At 54.3% G+C, this 21,225-nt stretch overlaps 11 protein-coding genes and 1 non-coding gene across 12 annotated transcripts; 5 read left to right on the forward strand and 7 right to left on the reverse strand.

Annotated features, from left to right (window-relative positions):
• Positions 1 to 2,376: 2,376 nt before the first annotated feature.
• GGTG_12131 (hypothetical protein) lies at positions 2,377 to 3,593 on the reverse strand (the record flags this gene model as incomplete). The annotated part of the gene is made up of 2 exons (XM_009230024.1): positions 3,471 to 3,593; positions 2,377 to 2,694 (listed from the first exon to the last, which is right to left on the reverse strand). The coding sequence occupies exons 1-2, from the start codon at positions 3,579 to 3,581 to the stop codon at positions 2,377 to 2,379; spliced, it is 429 nt and encodes a 142-aa protein (XP_009228288.1). The 5' UTR covers positions 3,582 to 3,593.
• Positions 3,594 to 3,809: 216 nt separating this feature from the next.
• Positions 3,810 to 4,139, forward strand: GGTG_12132 (hypothetical protein; the record flags this gene model as incomplete). The annotated part of the gene is made up of 1 exon (XM_009230025.1): positions 3,810 to 4,139. The coding sequence occupies one exon, from the start codon at positions 3,810 to 3,812 to the stop codon at positions 4,137 to 4,139; it is 330 nt and encodes a 109-aa protein (XP_009228289.1).
• Positions 4,140 to 4,599: 460 nt separating this feature from the next.
• On the reverse strand, positions 4,600 to 7,353 carry GGTG_12133 (hypothetical protein; the record flags this gene model as incomplete). Its single annotated transcript, XM_009230026.1, has 3 exons — positions 4,600 to 4,712; positions 4,910 to 6,701; positions 7,132 to 7,353. 3 exons carry the CDS (start codon positions 7,351 to 7,353, stop codon positions 4,600 to 4,602), a joined length of 2,127 nt encoding a protein of 708 aa, XP_009228290.1.
• Positions 7,354 to 7,879: 526 nt separating this feature from the next.
• GGTG_12134 (hypothetical protein) lies at positions 7,880 to 9,393 on the forward strand. The gene is made up of 3 exons (XM_009230027.1): positions 7,880 to 8,521; positions 8,625 to 9,003; positions 9,072 to 9,393. Exons 1-3 carry the CDS (start codon positions 8,013 to 8,015, stop codon positions 9,213 to 9,215), a joined length of 1,032 nt encoding a protein of 343 aa, XP_009228291.1. The 5' UTR covers positions 7,880 to 8,012; the 3' UTR covers positions 9,216 to 9,393.
• Positions 9,394 to 9,655: 262 nt separating this feature from the next.
• On the forward strand, positions 9,656 to 10,030 carry GGTG_12135 (hypothetical protein; the record flags this gene model as incomplete). Its single annotated transcript, XM_009230028.1, has 1 exon — positions 9,656 to 10,030. One exon carries the CDS (start codon positions 9,656 to 9,658, stop codon positions 10,028 to 10,030), a length of 375 nt encoding a protein of 124 aa, XP_009228292.1.
• A 360-nt stretch (positions 10,031 to 10,390) lies between these two features.
• On the reverse strand, positions 10,391 to 10,462 carry GGTG_20244. Its single transcript has one exon. It is a non-coding gene; the product is annotated as a tRNA-Arg (tRNA).
• A 609-nt stretch (positions 10,463 to 11,071) lies between these two features.
• Positions 11,072 to 11,457, forward strand: GGTG_12136 (hypothetical protein). The gene has a single exon (XM_009230029.1). The coding sequence runs from the start codon at positions 11,124 to 11,126 to the stop codon at positions 11,406 to 11,408; it is 285 nt and encodes a 94-aa protein (XP_009228293.1). The 5' UTR covers positions 11,072 to 11,123; the 3' UTR covers positions 11,409 to 11,457.
• A 986-nt stretch (positions 11,458 to 12,443) lies between these two features.
• GGTG_12137 (hypothetical protein) lies at positions 12,444 to 15,152 on the reverse strand (the record flags this gene model as incomplete). Its single annotated transcript, XM_009230030.1, has 6 exons — positions 12,444 to 12,573; positions 12,660 to 12,804; positions 13,130 to 13,200; positions 13,456 to 13,524; positions 14,295 to 14,669; positions 14,722 to 15,152. 6 exons carry the CDS (start codon positions 15,150 to 15,152, stop codon positions 12,444 to 12,446), a joined length of 1,221 nt encoding a protein of 406 aa, XP_009228294.1.
• A 1,259-nt stretch (positions 15,153 to 16,411) lies between these two features.
• Positions 16,412 to 16,645, reverse strand: GGTG_12138 (hypothetical protein; the record flags this gene model as incomplete). Its single annotated transcript, XM_009230031.1, has 2 exons — positions 16,412 to 16,536; positions 16,597 to 16,645. The coding sequence occupies 2 exons, from the start codon at positions 16,643 to 16,645 to the stop codon at positions 16,412 to 16,414; spliced, it is 174 nt and encodes a 57-aa protein (XP_009228295.1).
• Positions 16,646 to 17,135: 490 nt separating this feature from the next.
• Positions 17,136 to 17,739, forward strand: GGTG_12139 (hypothetical protein; the record flags this gene model as incomplete). Its single annotated transcript, XM_009230032.1, has 4 exons — positions 17,136 to 17,172; positions 17,381 to 17,462; positions 17,614 to 17,649; positions 17,715 to 17,739. 4 exons carry the CDS (start codon positions 17,136 to 17,138, stop codon positions 17,737 to 17,739), a joined length of 180 nt encoding a protein of 59 aa, XP_009228296.1.
• A 226-nt stretch (positions 17,740 to 17,965) lies between these two features.
• Positions 17,966 to 18,508, reverse strand: GGTG_12140 (hypothetical protein; the record flags this gene model as incomplete). Its single annotated transcript, XM_009230033.1, has 2 exons — positions 17,966 to 18,036; positions 18,271 to 18,508. The coding sequence occupies 2 exons, from the start codon at positions 18,506 to 18,508 to the stop codon at positions 17,966 to 17,968; spliced, it is 309 nt and encodes a 102-aa protein (XP_009228297.1).
• A 240-nt stretch (positions 18,509 to 18,748) lies between these two features.
• On the reverse strand, positions 18,749 to 19,943 carry GGTG_12141 (hypothetical protein; the record flags this gene model as incomplete). The annotated part of the gene is made up of 2 exons (XM_009230034.1): positions 18,749 to 19,559; positions 19,793 to 19,943. 2 exons carry the CDS (start codon positions 19,941 to 19,943, stop codon positions 19,165 to 19,167), a joined length of 546 nt encoding a protein of 181 aa, XP_009228298.1. The 3' UTR covers positions 18,749 to 19,164.
• Positions 19,944 to 21,225: the final 1,282 nt, after the last annotated feature.

Genomic DNA, 21,225 nt, shown 5'->3' on the forward strand with positions numbered 1-21,225 from the left:
AAGATCCAGGTTAAATCTTATTCATTCAACGGCGGGGGGCCTGTAAATGGCATCTCACGCCGCTGCAGCTGCGAGGCAGTCTAGTTCGATTTAGAAAGCAAGGCTGTTCGCGCAAGGGCGGGACCGCACTAGCCACGGACATGCAAAATCACTCCGGTGCGGCATATTCTAGTGCCCAGGGGTATTGAAAGGCCGGCAGGGTGGTGAACCAAAAGCCGAAACAGTAAACCCATTTTTCGGGGTCAAAAAGGACAGGGGGTGAACAGTGGCAGGAAGTGGCTGCCCAGCTCTCATCAACAACCCGCGCACACCCCCCGTCCGACAGTGGTGCCAGCCGAACCTTCTGCGAGGCGTTGGGGTTTTGCGGTGGCTGGCAGGGGTGTGGATTGTTGGATCACTGCGCTACGCGTTCTCCGCACGTGCACTGGAGACCCACTGGCCCCTACGGGGCCTGCGCCTGACCAAGCTCTCTGGCGCAGTCAAAAGAGCAACCCGGTTGCCCCCTACAGGGGAAACCTACACACTGATAGAACATGATAGATGAATATGAACTCTTTTTCCCAGTACTGTTTGATTGCTTTTTAGATCTCGAGATCGAGGCCTACCCACAGGATATCACAAATAGGCGGTAAAAAATGCATTTGTAACTGCAGGCCGCCAAAATAACCCTTGCGAATCGACCCTAGGATTTGCACACCATATTGTAATTAAACTAAAGCCCGAACCGCACTAAGGCTGCGGATGTTACCTACCGTGGCGTGCCTTCATGTGCCCCGCAGCCTGTCTTTTGGCACGCAGGGCATATGGGATTCCTTTGACAATCACCTACGGGGGTGTGATGGGTAAAAATCACCCTGGGGCAAGTCACTGGTTGGTGCAGGGGTGGCCAGATCTAATCGAAATGTACAGATTGTTAATGTACCTTTCCCCTGGAAATCGGTGAGGTCGTAATCTGTTTGGCGCGGACGTTCCCTGCCTTGGCGGTACCTCGAGATGAGTGATTTCAATCGCCCCAGGCGCCCACTCGAGGCTAGGCAGGATTGTGCCACGGCGGGCGACCCACGGCTCCCAACCGCATCAGCCGGCCACTCGGAAACCGACAGCTAGAGCCAGAGCTCCAGCCGCACACATATCTCAAGCTAGGCATCCACGCGCAAAAAACGGAGGTAGCTCGAGGTTGGCCACGAGCCGGTCAAAGTTTTCACCTTTGCCAGCGCCTCCAGCCAGGACCAGGATGACTTCACCTTTGCCGCTGCACGAGCTTTTGAGGGACTTTGGGGAGTCCATGACGGTGCCATCCCTTTCGTCTCGCAATCCCGCAAACCAGAGCCCGTCAACCTCGGCTTTAGGGACAGCGCCTACTTTGAGATATCGAGTGCGTCTCGGCTACTGGGGTTAAGCCTCGTCCCCTTATCATTTTCAAGGGAGAACACCAGCGGGATCAGCGATTTCCGGAAGTAAATGGCCAATTCGATCACTGGGAGTTCACCGTGACAGAAAACGGGTGGACTATGTGAAATCTGTCAAGTGCCCGACCGCCCAATCGGCATAACGCCTGCACGAGATGGAAAACAGCCTGTGCAGGACCGACTCCAACCCCTGCGACTGCGGGAAATAGACCCCTCATGTATTCCCTGCAACCGAAAGCAGTTGCCACCCCTACTTGGCGACCACCCCCCTACCTGGCGACCACCCCCTACCTGGCGACCACCCCCCTACCTGGCGACCACCCCTCTCCCCGGTCTTAATTGTTGGCACCACGATTAAATTGGCGCGATCGCCATTTTCGCCTCCACAGCCTTAGTGCGGGTTAGGCCTAGCGCCCAATAGGCGATCCCAGAGCCAGGTCGCCAGGTTATTTCAGCTGCCTGCAATGATAGATGCATTTTTCACCACCCCTTCGTGATATCCAAACCCCCTGCCACCCACCGCAAAACTCCTCGTGGCGGCTAAATGCATTACTGGTTCGGCTTTTGGTTCACCCCCTGCCAGCCTTTTGACGCCCCGGGGTGTAACTCGCTCTAGGCGGCGGGTGAGGCCCCGTGTGACGGTCCCGCCATACGTCCGGTGGCGCCGCCACATATGTGGGGCATATGTGGGGCAGACACAGGCATGCAAGCCACACGGATCGCGACAACTTCAAGCGCAAGTCACACGGGCGCGACCAGCGCCTTTTCCTTCCCCTCTCCTTAGTATAGAATCTTCGTTCATAGCGCCAATGCAAGGCCTTCGCGCTTCCATTAGTTTGGCCGTAACAGCGGCCACGTGCACAGTCTGGTGTGTTTGTCCGTCCAGCTCCAGTATAGAGCCCAGATATAGAGCGTGAATTCTTTCGGACAAAAGTTCTCCTAACCTTAGATGCCAGTTCCTGTGCGATCACGAGGTGCCCTTCCAACAAAAATCGAGGGCAAACACAAGACCGAGAAAAAGGAAGTTCGGCCCGGCGTCCTCCCCGCCCGCCGGTCCAGCCTCGTCGTTCGGGCCGGCGGAGGGGTCGTCGCCGTGGCCCTCGGCCGCCAAACGCAGCCTCGCGAGTTTGTCGCCTTGGCTCGGTAGGTGCTCCCGCACAACCTCGTCGCAGTTGGCCACTTGCCACTCGCGCAGGCGTCCTGCGTCGTCCTTGGAAGGGGTGGTGGTGGCGGTCGGGTAGATGTGTATGGGTGGCGGTGGTGTGGCGATAGGGACACAGAATATCTAATGACAGCAGCTGGAATAGAACCACGCATTGGCAGGCACATCTGTATTACGTGACAAACACCAGGTCTGGACCGCAATTGGAGATGGCGTCAATTGCATCTTGGGCAGGACACGGTGCTCAAAGCAGAGCATTGTATTAACGCCTAGAACCGATATCCCCTGGGGAATATGGCGTCTCCGTCGGCGCCAGTGTGCGACACCAGCACTTATTTCCCTGGGCATAACAATGTCCATGTAGGCACGGCGCTGCGCAGTTACACGACTCTAAGCGTCGGCACGGTAAGCCACGGGGGAAACGAATTTCCCAGGAACATACGCTTTCCTGTGAACACCAACTGTAAAATTGAGACTGTGGTCCTGGGACAACACAACACATGGCTGAACACAGGGTTGTGACGGATCCCAATGTGGCTGACTCCATAATGTGGGGGGACCTCTAGCGCAAAGGACATGAGAGATGGCGCTTAACTTTGGTGTTAGCGCGTAGACCTCAACGTGCTCCTCCCTACCCTTGTCCTTGCTCTCACCATGTTTTTTTTTTCAGAGCAGGGAATCCCATCCGGCACCGCGACATCTGCGTTGCTGGCGAGGCTGGCTCGAACACTCCAAACTTCGGTCGAGGAGTTCTTGGGAATGGAGCCTGGTCCTGGAAGGACGCCGCGCCTCCTTCATTTAACATAATAATTAATCCCGTAATTTGGATCAAAAAGACGCGATATTCCTTTCAGAGTAGCATTCCGGTACTGTGCGGCTGTTCCCCAGCATCGCCCGACTGCTTCTCTGCTCTGCTCTAGGCCAGCATCTTCCATGATGCGCGGTTCCGGCCGCCCCCCAGCCCCTGACCCTAGCCCTTCAGCATATCCCTGAAGGCTCCCTAGGATCATTGGCTTGGCTGGGTGGGCTTCCCCGATCAATGTCGAATACATAACGCAATTGGGGCCCGCTCCCCGGTCGCTCCCAGCTTGGCCCGTGTTGGTATTTGATTGCCACTGGCCGCTTGCTGTTGTGAGTAGGGGAAATAGGAATCCTGGCGTGAACGATCTTCGATACTCCCAGAGGGAATAAGAGAGCGCGACGCAGTTGCCAAGGAGCACGACGTGATCGCCTTCGAAATGGAAGGGGCCGGGGCTTGGAAGGAGGTCCCTTGCATCGTCGTCAAGGGCATCTGTGACTACGCCGACAGCCACAAGAATAAGGAATGGCAAGACTTCGCGGCGGCAACCGCGGCTTCGGTGGCTGCGGCGATACTTGACCGATACGAGGTGTCAGGTGGCGTCAAACAAGAGAGATCTGAACCAGAGGGCCACAATAGCACCACGACCTACAGCCACAACGTCAACAACAGCCACAACGCCACGACCAATAGCCACAACACCACCAGCAACATTACAACCGGGGGTGGGGCAATGGCCGTGGGTAGCAACATCAATATCGGCAAGTAGTTTGAATATTGTTTAGGAATTATCAATTGCTCAATCCATCGAACTACCACTCTCTGTGGGACATACGCCCCAAAAAGCCCAAGTTTTCGGATGACGCCGACGACTCTTCAAACTGAATGGCGGGCAAGGAGGCTGACTAGCTAGATAGACCAGCGAGACCAGCGAAAATATGTCTACGCAACATGTTAGTTCCCATTTCCATTGTAGTCAACATTGACTCGTTTTCACTTTTCAAGTCTAATCGTAACGCTCAGACATACATGAACCTCCACAGGCGTTGCCAGATTGCCTGAAATCGCTGGCCTTTCTGCAAATGAGGAATCGCTCCCACGACATTGACCGCGCCGTCACGGGGACATGCGAGTGGCTGCTTGGACACGAGAAGTATCGGAGCTGGGCCGCTTGTCATCGGGGTCTGCTCTGGATCAAGGGAAAGCCGGGCTCCGGGAAGTCGACATTGCTAAAATACGCCCTCGATAATGGAGCCGTGCCCAGTGCCGGAGAAAGCACCCTCATTCTCTCTTTCTTCTTCCACGGTCGTGGTGCTGAACTCCAACGGACCCCGCTTGGCCTCTACAGGTCACTTCTTCATCAAGTTCTCAGTCAGGTACCCGACGCACTGCCCGATCTTGTCGACAACTTCGAACAACCGCTCCCCCCTCCTCAACAGCTGGTCCGCCAACCAGGCCTCTCGACAGCCGGTTCGCCACGACCCCCTCCTCAGCCGCTGCCAACCTCCTCGCTTATAATATGGCCTTTACAGTACTTACCCTTGTCGCACGCAGCCAGGGAAACCCCCCCATCCCCCGGCAGATTGGTGCACCGCCAGTCGTCCAGTATACCGTTGTTGGGCTCGTAGACGCAGCGGAACAGCTGGGCAGCCGACAAGACCCTAAGTCGATCCCAGACACTCGATTCCTGCAAATGCTCCTCCCCGCTCTGGTTGTTGTAGTTTGGGCCGAGGACGTGGCGGGCTCCGACCATGATCGACGATAGAAGCAGCAGAAACGCCAGGAGCACCACGAGGGCAATCATGCCACCCAGATGGAATGTTTGGATGCCCGGGTCCGAGATGACGAAATCGCCGGCGCCGTCAGCCGGCTGCCCGTTCGGGCCCCGGAGGGCGTTGCGGTAGGTCTGGCCGGTGCCGTACATGGTGGCGTCCGTCAAGACGCTCTGCGATGCCACGAAGCTCCCAATGATCAAGCGCCGCATGTCGCCCTCTATGCTGGATACTTTGGCGTCGATAACGCCGTTGGGGCTCGTGGTCCGGGACCTGAGCGCCGAATCCCCGCTGGCGGTGCCGAGCGTGACGAGCATCGGGACGTTGAAGGCGCTTTTAAGCACCGAAAGCAGCGAGGTTGGCACGTTTAGGCCGGGGAGCTTGTTGAGCTGACCGGGATTATAGACAGTCTGCCCCCCATGGGTCCAGCTATCTTGTTGCCAGCACGACAGGACCGGTCTTCCGGGCTTCATCCAGAAACTGGCATTCATCGGTGTGGGCGGCGCGGTATCCGGACGGCGCTCCGTCACGTACCATGGGTCGGACCCCTCGCTGATGCTCGCTCGGTGCGCCGCGGCGACGACAATAGCAAAGGAAACGTTGCCGTTGTCGGGGACGGCCGCGGGGCGGTTTATAAAGGAAACTCTTGGAGCATATCTGATGTCGGCGTTGCCGAGGGGGATGGTGACGTTCATTTCACCCCCCCATAAAGTGTACGTCTCCTCTTGCGAGTTGTTCCTGGCCGGTCTCGCGAGCCATCCGTATTCGGTAACGCAACTACCTCGAACCGCTAACTCGAGATAGGGTGCGTGCTGGAGGCCGAAATCGACGCCGGTAAGTGAGTAACCGTAGTTCATCCGAAGCATCTGCTTGTCCTGGTCCGTGATGGTCGGGTCCGGTTTGGCATCGACAACGACCCTTTGGGCTACCGTGACCTCGGCAGCCTCCACGCTCCCGAGAGCGCGCATGGACCCGGGAGCCTGGAGTCCGAATCGCTGGATGTTCTCTTGGCTGTTGGTCGCAGCGGCCGGATAGAAAAGGATGCTCGGCCGTGCTGGGGCGACGCTGCCTATCTCCAGCAGCGACGGGCCGACGATACCGAGTGCAAGGGCTGCTCCGTAGACGACAAAGGCGAGGGCGGCGGCGCCGATACCGTACCAGCGGTCGCGATTTAAAAAAAATTTCTCCGCACTGGTTTCCGAGATCTTTACGGAACAGCAATGCACGCTGTAGGCGCACATTTGCCAAAAGGCAAACCAGGGCTCGTTGGAGTTCCAGAGGGTCACCAGCGCCACGAACCTGCGCCGCCCCGTCCCCTTGTTGCAAAGCAGGGCCAGGGTGCAGATGATGTTCCAAAGGCACATGAAAATTGTAGTGAAGATGACACTGAGGCCCGCCGTTACGAGCGTGGCGCTGTTGCTAGAGAATGCCACCGCCCATATCTCCCCCTTGTCGCTCGGCATGTAGAACGGTGTGAGGAGGAGGTAGGTGGAGTCACCCAACGGCGTGTACACGTTGGATGACATTTCGGGTCCAAATTTGACTGCTGCTGGACAGGGCTGGATGTTATCAATACAAGTCTGACAGAGGAAGGTTGTCGGGGCGGAAAAGGAAGAGGAGAAGGGGGAAGAAGAAAAAGGAGGGGAAGGGGAGGAGAAAGGGGGAGAAGGAGAAAAGGGAAGAGGAGGAGAAGAGGGGGACGAAGGAGAGGGGATTTGCGAGGCTGTGGTACTTACCCCCGTGGTTTGGGCCTTCCTCTCTCTATCGCACACACACCTCTTTCTTCAAGCTCAACAATATAAGCTCGCGCGGTTCCGGCTTGTATCAAACTCGGGTGGCTCTGATGTGATAAGTGCACTGATTCCTCGGAGTCTCAGTCTCGAGCGCGTGGGAGAGGAGCAGACCGGGCAGGTATGGGCATACGGATGCCTTTATCTCGGCATTCTGAATACGGACGCCGATTTGACTGGGCAGAACATACACACGTACATGCCCCATCCCAACCTCCTGATCGGAAAGGATGGCCAGGAAGGCTTCGGGCTTGTGCAGTGGTTTGTGGTCAGGCTCCAGCATAAACGCCGTGATAATCATCCGAAATGAGCGCGTTGCATGTCGTGGCGTCTGCTGATCCAATGGCGGCTTTGAGGCGGAGGCGGTGATGATATCGGTGGATATCTTCGCTGTCGGGGCCGTCCAGCTATCCAACCGCATGAAAACCTCTGACGGCCAGGCCGGCTCTTTATTTACTAGTGCTGCGCCTCCGCCCCGCGCCGGACGGTTTCCTTTCCCCCATAGGCCGTATGCCAACGCCACTCAAATGTGGAAAATGCGTGTGGTGCACACCTGCCAGCTGTCCATACTCAATGGGGTTTTATCCCGCGCCAATCGCTTCGGGCGTCGTGGCCGCTTGAGAGTGAATCGGCCGAATTACACCGACGAGGCGCCGGTGATGGACCAGAATATGCCGCTTCCGCAGCCTGATTGTCCAGAAATGGTTGATGAAATGATTACGCTAGTGCCCCCTAGGCCTAGCCCCGGGCGTAGTCGTCACAGCCGAGCCTTGCAGAACGCCGCACTAGATGATTGGCCGCGAGCCCGACATTGGGCACCTCCGTGAGGGGGCCAGTATCCGAGATGCCGCGGCGCGCGCTGTCCGCCCCGCGGGCTGCCCCAGAGGTAAGAGTATGGTGCTCGCAAGTAGGTACTCCAGTGCCAGGCAGTACTTAATCGCGATCTCCCGCGGTTCCAGGCTTTGCAAGTGTAGCTCCAAAGTCAACAAGGCTAGCCAGTTTAAAGCTATCGTCTCTTGCGAAGACCTCATCCCCTCACACGGCCCATTCGCCCCTTCTTGCCTAGGCACACTTGCAAACATGCTACCCAAGAATCTCCTCATCGCTGCCCATTTCCTGGCCGCTTCTGCTCAAGCAGAGCCGCTGCTGGCGGTTCTTCAAGCTAACGGGCTCACGGGATTTGCCCAACTCCTCCAAAAGAATCCCCCTCCCACCACCGGCCGCAACATCATCGTCTACGCGCCGACAAACCCCGCCCTGACGGCGGCTGGCGCTCTGACCGGCAACGGCACCACTCTCAGCCGCCGCGACGAGGATCATGACAGGTGGATTGCCCTCTGTATGGCGAACCAGAACGCTGTCGTACTCAAAAGGGACGTGTTGTCTTCATGTTCTCCCGGATCAGTCTTCGAAACCCTCCTCAGCGGCCCGGAGTGGGTGAACCTCGGCCCTGGGCGCAACCAATCCCTTGTCGAAAAGGGCGTATCCTTCTCGTCACGGCCTCTTGTCTTGACCGGCCTTGGCGCCAGCATCAAGGTTGTGGCTAGCGATATCGCTTTCGACGGCGGCGTCGTTCGCCCTGTCGACGGGTTAGTACCAGCTCCCCGTCTTCTGTACCTCCCAACACCACCTCCTAGATCACGTCGTCCCCACCCTGTTCGTGCTAACCAGATCTCCCCGTAAACCAAACAGGATCCCCACGCTGCCGAGGAGCTTGTCCTACACCCTGCCGTTTCTCAACGCCGACGCCTTTGGGAACGCGCTCCGCACGGCGGGCCTCCTCCCAGGACTTGACAACAGAACCAGCATCACCGTTTTAGCCCCCAACAACGCCGCCTTCAGGAACAACGGCGGCTTGACGGGCGCCCGGCTCGAGCAGGTGCTGAAGGAGCACATCCTGCTCGGCTTCCCAGCGTACACGCCGCTGCTCAAGGATGGCTCCACCTACCGCACGCTTGCGGGGAGCAGCGTGACCGTTTCGGTGCGGGACGGTGTCGCCTACATTGGTGGCGCGCAAATCTTGGCGGGCGATAGCATTATCCAAAACGGAGTCGTCCACACCGTTGACAAGGTATGTTTGGCTCCGCATCCTTTTCCAGCGGACGCCGATAAGATGCTGACGAGGAGCCCCGGTAACAGCTGCTGACCACCACGGCATCGTCGACCGCCCTGCCGGTACCGGTGCCTACAGCGGCGGCGACCACGGCGAAGCCGCTGTCGTGGCAAGCTTTGGCCTTCACCTTGATTGGCATGGCCGTGGCCGCCAGATGCCGCTTCCTGTGATAGAAAACAACCCTTAAGGAACGACGCGCCCGGGGCTATTTAATTAATAGGAGAGCAGGGTTAATATTTGCGTGTCGGCCTGGTTTGGATTGAAGGAAATTAATTTTAGAATTCAGTGATGATTAAGGTTAGGACTAGTTTCGGGTTACACGTTAATTTTTAGTCCAATTTCTTTCCGCTCCTCTTCCCCATCCCAAGCTAAATGTTCTCTCGCGATTTGCTCAGCTCGAAATCAGAGAATGAAAAACATGGGACGGGATTTCCGGGCTGTAGCCGATCACCATATTGATATTGCAGTTGCCCACCCGGTACTGGATAGGCGACACCTGCTGGGAAGCCCAGCTCCACGACGGCTGTGGGCCGCGTGCATACACCTCCGAATAGTCCCCTAGTGTAGTTTGTCCATGACGTGACAATGGCCGCGTGATGCCAAGGTGGGTATGGGTCCCCCCGGCAAAGGCCCGCCGGATACTGCGTGCCGCCCACGAGCTCCTTCAGGAGCTCGTGCACGCGCTGCGCGAGGCCCGAGATGGCCAGCAACCGGTCCGAGCAACAACAACAACGGGACGGCAGAGGCGGACGAGGGCCTGAGCCTCGGGGCAAAGGCGGGCATCGACGCGGGCATGGGCGCTGCCGTGCTGGCCGCGGCGTTGGGGTTTTTACTGTTCTGGCGAAGGCGTCGAGCAGCCACAGGCCGCAACAAGGACGTGGCGGACGGGGCGGCGGACGGGACGGGAGCCGAGGCGGGGGAGCAGCTCGTTGGGGGCGGGCACGATTGCAGCCAGAATGGGCAAGCCGCAGTAGAGAAGGACTGAGACGGTATGAACCCGCCGGCGGCGCAGCTGGACGACACGGCGCGCGCGCAGGCGGAGATGCAGGGACAAGGGATGAGGATGGGGATGGTCTCGCCCGATGAGCCGAGTTCGAACCCGACGCCGCCGTACCAAGTGGTACCCGACCTGGCCGCGAGGCGTCACCCTGCCGGCGCCGAGATGATAACAAGCAGCAACACGCACGGGATGCAGGCTGCGGAGCTTCCGAGGGAGCTTCCATGATTTTGCTTCTTTCTAAATCCCCCCGAGTACCATTTGTTTTATATGCACGATACCTTTTGCAGCATCAAAAGCCAAAGAAGAACATGAAGCTCGAGTTCAATCTCGATCTCTCGCCGTATCCGATCCAGCCAGGGATCGAACCTGCAATCTCTTGATTCGTAGTCAAGCGCCTTGCCATTTGGCCACTGGACCTGTGGTGTGATTGGCTGAGAAACCATGCAGCACGAGTCACTTAGGAAGGGGGTTCAAATTTCTCTCCAAACAAAACTGCTGAGAATAACCGACGTCATGCCATTATGAATACGGAGGTCCTATTGAAAGCAAAGCCAGCCTTGACTCCAAGCCTTTCCTCCGTCCGCTCCCTCCACCCTGAGGACAATGTCGGTCTTCAGTCCACCATGTTTCCGCGGTGTCTCCAACGCTATGTTTCGTTTTCTGGTCCTCCATCCCGTACATTTCCCCCCTCCAACTCATTAAACCCGCGTCGCCATCTCCCCGTGCCCCTCGCTGCGAGAGAGACGGCGCCGTCCAAAAGTGTCGGCAGCTATTTTCGCCGAGAATTGTTTTGTGTTCCAGCAACACTCTCTTCAGATCTGCTGCTGCCTCTTTGACTCCCGGATTTCGTCTCGGCACATCCAGCAGCCTCGGGTCTCCCGTACTTTTCGTAGGTGCCTCCGCGATGCGGCAATCGAGGGCGAGCCGGGCAGGCAAAGTGTACGCCAGTATGAGATTGCTGGCTGGTGAGTCAATCAGGCATCACCCGAACCGACGAAATAACCAGTCTCGACGCTTCACAAGTCACTAATTATACGACACGCGCATTTTGACGCATCGGTGGGAGTGGTGGGAGACAATGTTCGCGCTTAGCCGTGGTGCCAGCAATCCAGGTCGAACAGTGCTAGCCCGCCTCGATGTTTCAAATTATCTACAAGATGCCATCAAATCGGGCCTGGTGCGGGCAACGACGGACAAGGAGAAGCTGCCGTCGCTCGAGGAACCTTATGCAGTCTTGGCTGTCATTCTCCTTGTGCTACTTTCTGGTCGTGAGGGGTCCGTGAGGGCCACTCAGGATCATGTTTGCGCCCCGGAAGCCGCCAGCGTCTTTTCCCATTCCGATTCTGGTCATACGCACATCTAGCTTACTACCATCACTCGATTCTGGCCGATAATTAAGCCGTCGACGACTCATTATAATCATGCCAGACGGAAACTGACTACGCCCTGCCCAACGAGACATCCGACATGCCATCCACGTGAGCAAGCAGCTCGCTTGAGGTGGTCACAGAATTCTTCTAGGCGCTGACTTCCGACCGCCAGGAGCTGCAGTCTGTGCTAGATCACGTTGTTCAAGTGAGAGCCGGGACTTGGCAGCGGGCAGCCTGCAGCTCACAACTCAGGTGGCCGACAACCTGGGGTCGAGGTTGGAAGCCAACAAGCCCCAACTTCAGGGTGAGATCATATTAGTATAGGCAAACATCATGCCCCTTTAAAGAAATGCAACGATGCCCAAGTGGCGGTCTCGTGCGACAGCAATGTTACACCATAATACGGTTGAACATGGCAAACAATGCTCGCGAGGAGACGTTAACCATATTAGCGAAGCTCACCATCGTGGCAGCAACCTTCCTTCCTGCCACGTTTATGCATGTAGGGCGTTACTTTCATCTCCTTACGCTTGCGTAGATATTTTTATTACTAGGTCCGCTATGTGTCTTTTTAATAACCAAGTTTCTTTTTTTATTTAAAAAAAAAAAAACCTAAACAAACGGACTTTTAACAGTATCCTCCCAGTATACATATCTGCTCCCTTACCCCTTTTCAACCGATAAATCTTTTCCTCCTCATAACCCATACGAGGAAGCTTTCCCAAGTCACGGCGATTATTGTTAAAATATCCCAGTACTAATTAACCGGAGTACCGACTGCTATCAGCACAGGCAGTATAAAGTGAAATTACAGTTTCGAATGATAATCGTGACATATGCACTATTACTGCCTGACCCCCGTACTGTGACTACCTCTTGCTTTCTATCTGTGGTCGGACCTAACATCCAGCCTTTTACTCATTTCTCATAAATCCCAGCAAGTCGTCTAAACGGGAGGAACCGCCTTACATTATACGGTTTCCAATCGTATCACCTAAATCTGACTCGACTTTGAAAGGGCATTGAGATCAAGCTGACAGCGTGTCTGCCCACGCGGAAGGCGTTATCAACTCAACCAATGCATTACACAAAGGAAGCACAACAAATCTTACTAAATGCCAACCAACCAAAACAGCAACAAATAATAATACGCCAACCCTGCCATCGCCAAATCATTAAAACACCAAAGATTCCAAACAAATCCATCAAACAACGACATGTCAACAACAATCTGTACCTCGTACGGTGGCAAAGGCAGGACCATCTGCCCCCGATGCGGTGGAACGGGATCCGACACCTTTATGGAAGCCGTCGTTTGCCACATTTGCGATATGAAGGGCCACCGCGAGTGCGATTCGTGCCACGGAAAAGGCGAACGAACCGTTCGGCCTGCCGCCATTAAAAAGCTCGAAAGCATCCAGGAGAAGATGCCCCCAAAATGACGATGGCCAGCCCGCAACAGCCGCCGATAAGAACGTTCCGCTTTCCGAAAACCAGGTCGCGGATAAGAGCTCCGCGGATGGAAAATCTCCCAAGCCTGCCGCCGCGGCTCCCAACAAGCGTTAGGAAAAACCGGTCGAATCGGGCCGAAAGGGTGCCACGCGCGAGGTCACCCCGGGAATCCCGACATGGTTCTAGTGCTATAAGACCCTAATTACCCTTAACCATAATAGTTGCTTCTTTCAAACTCTTATCTATTAACCGCCAATCCTACACAGGAGTCCTGAGTTTAGCGTTACGAGACCGAGCGTAAGGCTGGCCGTAAGGCCTTGAAAGTCTTTATAACTGTTTGGAATGTTTGGGGTCGGGGCGGTTTATTACGCCCCGCACAATTCGAAAAAGGAAAACAATTTCCCGTCGGCAAAGTCCGGAGGGGCACAGGGGGATTATATTATAGGTATACAATATACCGCATTTGCATTTACGACGACGCCACATTCATACTGGTTGGTATCTTATTGTGCTGGACCGAAAATACATATGGATGTTCAACAGCCACCCACGTAACAGCTTGCTGACAGCCCGTAACATGCGGCTCACCTTTTGTTGCAGGACCACGTGATATATCCAGCCTTGGCACCATCAGCATCACGCCTGCGCCCGAGCCATCTACATGCAGGCTCATAGGTATGCACCCAGCCAGAAAAGGGGTTTCTTCTAACGGTCGGTGCCCGGACCATCCTTGGCTTGCGAGAACAGGACGCATTACCGCCCCGCGCCACGCAATTATGACTTGCTGGCGGACCAAGTTAGCGTGCTTGGCTCGTGTGCTGGCGGGTTTCGCCAAGGGACACAACTTGGCTACGGCTGAGGGGTTCGTCTGCGCAGCTGTGGGCGGGTCAGGAACAGGACGTTGAGAGAAAAAAGAAAAAAAAGAAAAAAAAACAATCATGGCTGGGTTTGGTCACTTTTGCCTTTATTTTAGCTCGCAATAAGGTTCGTTAAATGCCCCGCAAATCCTTCTTTTTTTTCCACGAGGAAAAAAATCCTGCCTGGCCAAAGGTTGTTATTGGTTTGACGGGGTCTGGATATTCGAATTCTCACGGTCGCAAACGGCAGGGCTGGATTAAGGTGTTTGGCGGGGGCGCATCCCGTCCATACGAAAACGGCAAAACGAGTCGTCGTTATCAGTGCAAAAATACGAGTCGGCCGTAGCAGCTTCTATGGTAACGCTTAAAAGATTGTGGCCATTCGTTTGGCGAGATGACATTTACTTGCTGGATTGGGTAAGCAGTATGGATTCGAAAAAATCCGGATGGATGACGAAGGAGCGTTGAAAGCTTTGGCTCCGTGGTCGTCTCGTCGCACCGCACCTGCGCATGCAGTGACATTCAGGGGCACCCAACGCCACAGTGTGTCTCTGACGGACTTAAGCTTACATCAAAGGGAGAGGATGTGTGCCGTGTGGGTAGACGAGCTGGCGGAGTATGGTGGTGAAGAACATGGCCGCGCTGCCGCGGTCGCCCTCGCCTTTTTTGAAGAAGAAGCTCGCACTGGGCACCTTTTCCGCAGAAAGCTTTTTGGCTACCGTTCGAGAAATGGTCGATTTGCCGGTGCCGGCCATGCCACGCAGCCAAAAAATGCATTTTCCGTTGGGATCCTCGATCCATTTGTGAATGTCGGCGAGAAGGTCCACGCGGGTGTCCGGGTGGCAGCTAGGGTCGTGTTCGTTCGCCTGGGCATCGAATGCAGCGCTTTTCGCGATAGGAAGTTTCGAAAGGACGATTTTACGGTTAATGTCGAGGGCAAGGGTGCTATTGCTTAAGATTAGCTGCGTAATAAAGGCTCGTAAGTGGGGTAACGAACATCTGATCGATTTGAAGTGCGGCGGATATCGCGTCCCGCTCTTGCCGGAGGTCGCTGATGATTTCCTCGACCTCGTTGCTCTCGAACGGCCATACCAAAGCGCGCAGACCCATACGTCTCATAGCACGATGCTTTAGGCCATTGTTCAGTTTCCCATCTAGCCTCGCGTGAATGGGATCGAGCTGCGAGCGGGCGTTTGCAAGGGCGCTGCGCAGGTTTTGCGCGGTCTCAAATCGAGACCCATCTGGACCTTGCAAAAGCCGCTGCGCACCTTCGACGATTGCTTTCAAATCCTCTATGTGCTGTCGAAACCGTTCGATGTCGTGCTTGGCGTTTTTGACTTTGCGAACGTACTGTAGGCAGAGGTCGCCGACTTTTGCGGCGATCTCTATCACCGCGAGGGCGCTTGCTGCTGCTCCCAAGCCCTCCATCGCGCGGCAGGTGGGTAGCACTTACGAAACGAGAATGAAACGTTGGCAATCGAAACGAGAATAAAACGCTAGCAATCTGCCGATATGGGGGATGGATATCGTGGCCAAGATGTCGACGAGCGCCTGTCGAGAACTTGGAAGGCGCATCGTCAGGCTGCGAAGGGAGGGGTAAGGCTTCAATGCGACGGCCGACTCGCACAGCCCCAAAACCGCAGCGAGGCGGTGCGCAGCCACATCTGCATCTCTGATTGATAGCCAATCGAAAGGCCAGGTTTTCAAGGTTTTTTTTTAAAGCTTTCGTCGGCGCAGCGCTTGTTGTGGAATGGCAGGGCCTCACAGCATGCACGTCCAGTACCCACTTTCTGCGCGCGTGGCTAAATCCTTGCACGCGAACTGGGTGCAACGTACCAAACCCTCCTTTTTACACCTAACTCTAGATAGTCAATTCTACTGTTTTACCCTGCTGTAGCAGCGTCTTTTTGGTAGATAGAGATCCGTAACAGCGCTGAGGCTGTGAACAGGAACCAAAGGTGAACAGGGAATTAAGGCTGCAGGCAGGAACTTGCAGGCACTCCCTGTCCACAGCCGTTTTGGGCGTCGCAGCAAAGCATGCGGGGCCCAGCTACACCTTGGTGCCGGTGGCTGGAACCGCCAGGGCTGACCAGCGGAGGTGTTGTCGAAGCTAACCGGGATCCAGCGGTTTAGGGACTCCTTGTCCCATACCGACGCGTCGCGCGTGTCTGCTCCTCGCCTCGTCGTTCTTGCGCAGTTTTTCCCGCGTGCATAGTATTTTGGTCCGTGGGAATTTTTCGCCCCTGTCCGACTGGCCCTGTGGTGCTTTCTACCTCGACCTTCTTCCGCCTCCCCTCACGGCATCTTGGCGGCCGCTGCTTGGGCGCGTATCTGGGCTGTCCACCCATCCTCGTCGCAGTACCTTTTCCCCCTGTATCCTCCATTTAGGGAGCCCCGCTATCGGTATGCAGGGTCAGTAGTACTCCCATCTTTGTTATTCTGTCACATATCCAGTCTGGCGGTGTTTGTCTTCCTCGGGTTTGCTTTCCACGCTTCCTCGGTCCGCACCCTTCGCTAACCTATATTTTTATACGCGTCCCCAGTCACTGCGTCCAAACATCACTCCCCTCCCCGATCTGATTTCGTCCAGATGGAAATGTTAGCAACGTGCAAAAATGCGTCTAAATCTGACTCTATTATGCATGTGTCGAGCCTATTCCCTAACCGTTTCAAATGTGGGCATATCCCTATTTAGGTGGGGAATTTAATACTGCGCCATGGGTAATACGGAGGGCACATCTACCCCAATGTTGCACCATCGTGGCGGCCCATCTGGACCCGAATGCCATGCCAACGACATGCCCGTGCATCCCTTGTGCAACAAATATTATTTAAGCAACTCCTAGCTCCCCCAACTCCTGCGAGGTCATACCCGAAATATCGAGATTCCAAAGGTCAATCTCGACCTTTTTGTCGTGCATCTCGTGCTGTGCTTGTGCCTGCGCGGCCTCGGGGTTTGCATTTTTTCCGCGAGCTTGAAAATCTTATCTGCTGTGCCCCTACAGTATGCATATAAAATCAATTGAAATGTTTCCCTAAAATATTCGCTTGTACGGGCGGGGCAACGTGTTACGGGGTAAGCCGAAGGCCTGTACGACGTGATCACGATGATAGCAGACGATCTGTAGAGGGCTGAAGGCCTATATTGCTATAGGGTCGATACAACAACTTCAGCTTGTCCCTGGCAACACTTTAATTGCCTCCCACAAGCTGCCTGAGTAACGCGGGCCTCGGACCTCTCTGTCGTGTGCCTAGGTGCCTTAGGCCTCCGCGTGGCGTGGGCCCTCCAGGGCTCGAGCCACCTCCTGGGCGGTGATCCCGTTGTCGCGGCAGATCCTCTACACTATCTCCCCTCGGGGCGCTGACGTCTCGGCGGTGCCCACTGGTCGGAAGCCAGAGGTGGAATGCGTTATGACCAGCGTTATTGGCGCCTTCACCATCACGGACGGTTAGTGTTCGGTAGGCGTTAGGAATGGCCTCACTTTTGGCCTGGCGACGAGGTCGAGGTGATTTTGGTGGCGTTCGGCCGTGTGGGGCCGGCGGGCTCGGGCGGGCCCCGGCGACGGTTAGGGCAGGAGCGGGCCAGCCGGTGGTCTTTTGTTTTCCCTCCGGCGGACCGGCGTTGTTTTTCCTTCGAACAACACCACCCACAATAGCAATCAACAACAAATTGTTAAGTCAGTGCACCCCACGTCCGGCCACCCCCCATGTCCGGCCACCTTTTCCCCATACAAACAGGTAAAAACTCACTGTCTTTACAACGCAATTACAAATCGAATAAAAATCGTAAAAATATAAGCTAAAAAAGGTTGGAAAATTTAAACACGTAGTCTTTACTATAAATTAAAAATAAAAAAAATATAAATAATTATTAATAATAAATTCAAAGTTTAAAAAAGGATTTAAAATTACATATAATTTATGTGTAAGTAAAAAACGCAAATACTTTAATAATTATTACATAAAATTTACTGCAATAAATTTATACAGATTTTTTACTGCAAAATACATATAAAGCATATAAAATAAAATTAATATAATTTTTTTACAAATTTTAAATACAAATTTTATAAGCACTGTATAATACTCTGTACGCATAAATCTTTATCGGCGTAATTACAAATTACTGCGTAATATATATTATATATATGTATAATGCGTTAAAATTTGCGATTTAATATATATAATGCAAAAAAATTGCATATTTATAATTTATTTTATTAAAAAGTTATTTAACAATTTTAAATGTTACAATCCCCATATAATTTATTAGCAATCCTTAACATTTTAATTATTTTTAATTTATTTAAAGCTTATGTACCAACCGTTAAGTATAAAATATATTATAAATTATCATAATATATGCTTACTTTTAGTTTTTATATCCCTGCTTACTTTATATTTTTGCGATTTTTACTCGATTTTTAATTGCGCTGTAAAAACAGTGAGTTTGTACTTGTTTGTATGGGGAAAAGGTGGCCGGACATGGGGGGTGGCCGGACGTGGGGTGCACTGACTTATTGCTTTGTTCCCTCTGCCCTCGCACTGCCTGTTTGCCCGCGGGGCTCGCGCTCCTGATGCATATGCCTGCCTCGCTTGCTTCCCCGCGCTCGCACGATCTCCATATCCTCGCGCCTGCTCGCGCTCTTTGCCTTTGTCGACGCCTTCAGATTGCGGTAACGGCGATTACGGTCGCGCTCTTTTATTGCGGTCACGAGCTTCGTACGTTTTCGTCCTCCCCTCCAATGCTCTCGTCTCGAGCGTCTACTAAGTTTTCCCAGCATCATATCTTCCGTTCAGGCCGACAACGCAGCGCATCGCGCGTCTCTTTTCGCTCTAACTGCGAAGGAGCGAGCCTTCGTTAAGGTTGTGCGCGAAAAAAACTCCGGGTCACGTCGATTCACGGTCCCCGTCCTGCGGTCGCGTTTGCGCCCGCCATCGCTCACCACGGCTTGTGCCCGTCTCTGAGCCATAAGTCAAAGCACCCCCTGTCCGATCACCTCCAGCCCCACAACCCCGAATCTTACCACGTATTTATTTTCTACAGGATTCCATCAATTTTGATACGTTTTCCTTACTTTTTACTGCATTTAAAAGCTGGGATGCGAGAGAAACAGTATACGGAACAAGAAATCGAACGGGCCGTTGCCGCGGTGCAAGCGAAGGTTTCAATCCGGAAGGCTGCTCGAACTTATGGAATTCCCTACACTACCCTCCACGACCGACTTAAAGGCACCCTACCGATCCGGCAGTCACAAGAAACCTATCAGCGGCTAAGCCCGGCCCAGGAGAAGGGCCTGGCAGATTGGATACGCATACAGGCCTCCCTAGGCCTCCCTCCAACGCATGCTGAAGTCCGCTTTTTTGCGGAGGAGATCCTACGCCGGGAGGGCACCCAACAGGCCCTTGGGAAGCGCTGGATTAGCCGCTTTTTGCAAAGTTATCCGGAGATCCGTATCGGAAGAGGCCGGCGCATAGAGTCGGCACGAGTTAAAGGGGCTACTATTACAGTTATTAAAAACTGGTGGCAGCATTTCCGGATCCCGGAAGTGGCCGGGATCAAACCGGAAAATACGTACAATGCAGACGAAGGGGGCTTGCAGGAGGGCAAAACGGGCAACGGCCTTGTTCTAGGCCTTGCAGAGGCCAGGCATTTGCAAAGGAAAGACCCTGGGGATCGCACCTGGACGTCGTTTATCGAATGCATCTCGGCCATTAGGGTTTCGCTTCCTCCCCTTATTATTTTTAAAGGGAAATACGTGCAGGAGCAATGGTTTCCGGAGGATTTAGGCCAATTTAAAGGCTGGGAATTTACTGCAACGGATAGCGGGTGGACTACGGATCGTACGGGGGTAGAATGGCTGCAAAAAATCTTCCTCCCTCGCACCCAACCCCCTACCCCTGAACCCCGGCTTTTAATATTAGATGGCCACGGATCCCACGTTACCAAAAAGTTTATATCTCTTTGCCTGCAAAATAACGTATATCTTTTATATTTACCCCCTCATTCCTCCCACGTTTTGCAGCCTCTCGATCTATCTGTCTTCAGCCCTCTCAAACAGGCCTACTGTCACGGCCATGGTCGAGAACTAGAACACAGTCAATTGGCGCTACGTGTGACGGCCCAGGGCAGTTCACCGCACAGCGCAGGGATCCACGTGAGCACGCGCCGCGGAACAGCCCGTGCGACAAGACGCCGCACCACCTTTTCTTCTGCATCGCGTGTTCGGCGCTCCGCGCCTCTTTCCCTTTTCCCTCCCCATAGAAGAGTCTTTGTCCATAGCATCAATTGAACCTGGCTGCGAAGCCTACTCTTCCTGATCGTGACACTACGAACGAAGATTCTAATCTGAGGGAGAAGGGAAGGAAAAGAAGGGATTCCGGTGTTCGGCGCGCGTTCAGCGCGTTTTGATGATAGTCACCGTGTGGGTCCTGGTCTGTAGGTCAAGGCCCACAGGCCTTGACCCAGATCGTCACACCTACCGCCAAAAAATAGGCTCCCAAGCTCTATTTACCTGCTCTACTATAGTAGGAAAGCGTCAATTTCTAACGGGTTATGCCTACGCACGCAATAAAGCACTAACCGAGCATATAATCAAGTCGGGGTGGCGGGCATCAGGGCTTTGGCCACGCAATATAGCCAAGCCCCTAATGAACCGGCTTTTGATCGAAAATTCTAACAAAAACGAACGACGAACTGGAATTCAACAATCTGCCGAAAAAAACAGGGCCAAACAACGTTCAAATACGCTTTCCCAACTGTCCCAAATACCCTGGGAAACTCCCAAACAGGCCAGGGGGTTGGCCTCCCAAATCAGCGCTTTTAAGGCCTGGATTCCGGCAAGCCCTACGGCCCGACTTTTCCTCCGGAAAGTCCAAAAAAGCTACGAGGCGCGTAAATTCGAATTAGCTGAGGCCGTGCAAAAAATTAGGCGGCTGGAGGCCGAATTGGAGGCACAGCGGCCTCGCAAAAAAAGGAGGGTGGCCCCGGATCCCAACGAGACTTTTGTGGATATCCGGCGCGTTGCAAAAGCAAGGGGGCAAGTTGAGGGGGCAAACAGTACAGCATCCGAATCAGCGGAAAATTCTGATCAGGAATCTATATACAGTTGTATCGAGGTTAGTTAAATTGAGGTAGAAATTTGCAGTTGAATGCACTAGGTTTAGTCGGGATCCGATTCATTTTGGTGATCGGACAGGGGGGGTGATCGGACAGGGGGTGCTTTAACTTACTGCTCCTTCGCTGCCCGCCTATCCTGCGGGTGTTTTTCGGCGCCTTGCCGACCTTAATACCAGCGAGGCGCCACATCGTTTGCCTTGCGCCTGTTCGCGGAGGAGGACCGCCGGTCGGCGCTGGACGTCCCTATCGCTAGCATTCCGGACTTCCACGGCGATCGGCGCCTGTTTCTTTGCGGCAACTGCTATGTGCTGTAAGTCGACCCACCCCGACGTTGGGCCACCCCCTGTCTTGGGCCACCCCACAGAACCTTCTCGTTTCCGG

The sequence above is a fragment of the Gaeumannomyces tritici genome (assembly GCF_000145635.1).
Source record: "Gaeumannomyces tritici R3-111a-1 unplaced genomic scaffold supercont2.8, whole genome shotgun sequence".
Taxonomy (NCBI): Eukaryota; Fungi; Ascomycota; class Sordariomycetes; order Magnaporthales; family Magnaporthaceae; genus Gaeumannomyces; species Gaeumannomyces tritici.

What these genes read in the sequence shown, in the direction of transcription:
- GGTG_12136 (XM_009230029.1), top strand. Translation starts at nt 11,124, where the DNA reads ATGTTCGCGCTTAGCCGTGGTGCCAGCAATCCAGGTCGAACAGTGCTA.
- GGTG_12134 (XM_009230027.1), top strand. Translation starts at nt 8,013, where the DNA reads ATGCTACCCAAGAATCTCCTCATCGCTGCCCATTTCCTGGCCGCTTCT. An exon ending in GTCGTTCGCCCTGTCGACGG is followed by an intron (nt 8,522 to 8,624) that starts GTTAGTACCAGC and finishes TAAACCAAACAG; the next exon opens with GATCCCCACGCTGCCGAGGA. An exon ending in TCGTCCACACCGTTGACAAG is followed by an intron (nt 9,004 to 9,071) that starts GTATGTTTGGCT and finishes CCCCGGTAACAG; the next exon opens with CTGCTGACCACCACGGCATC.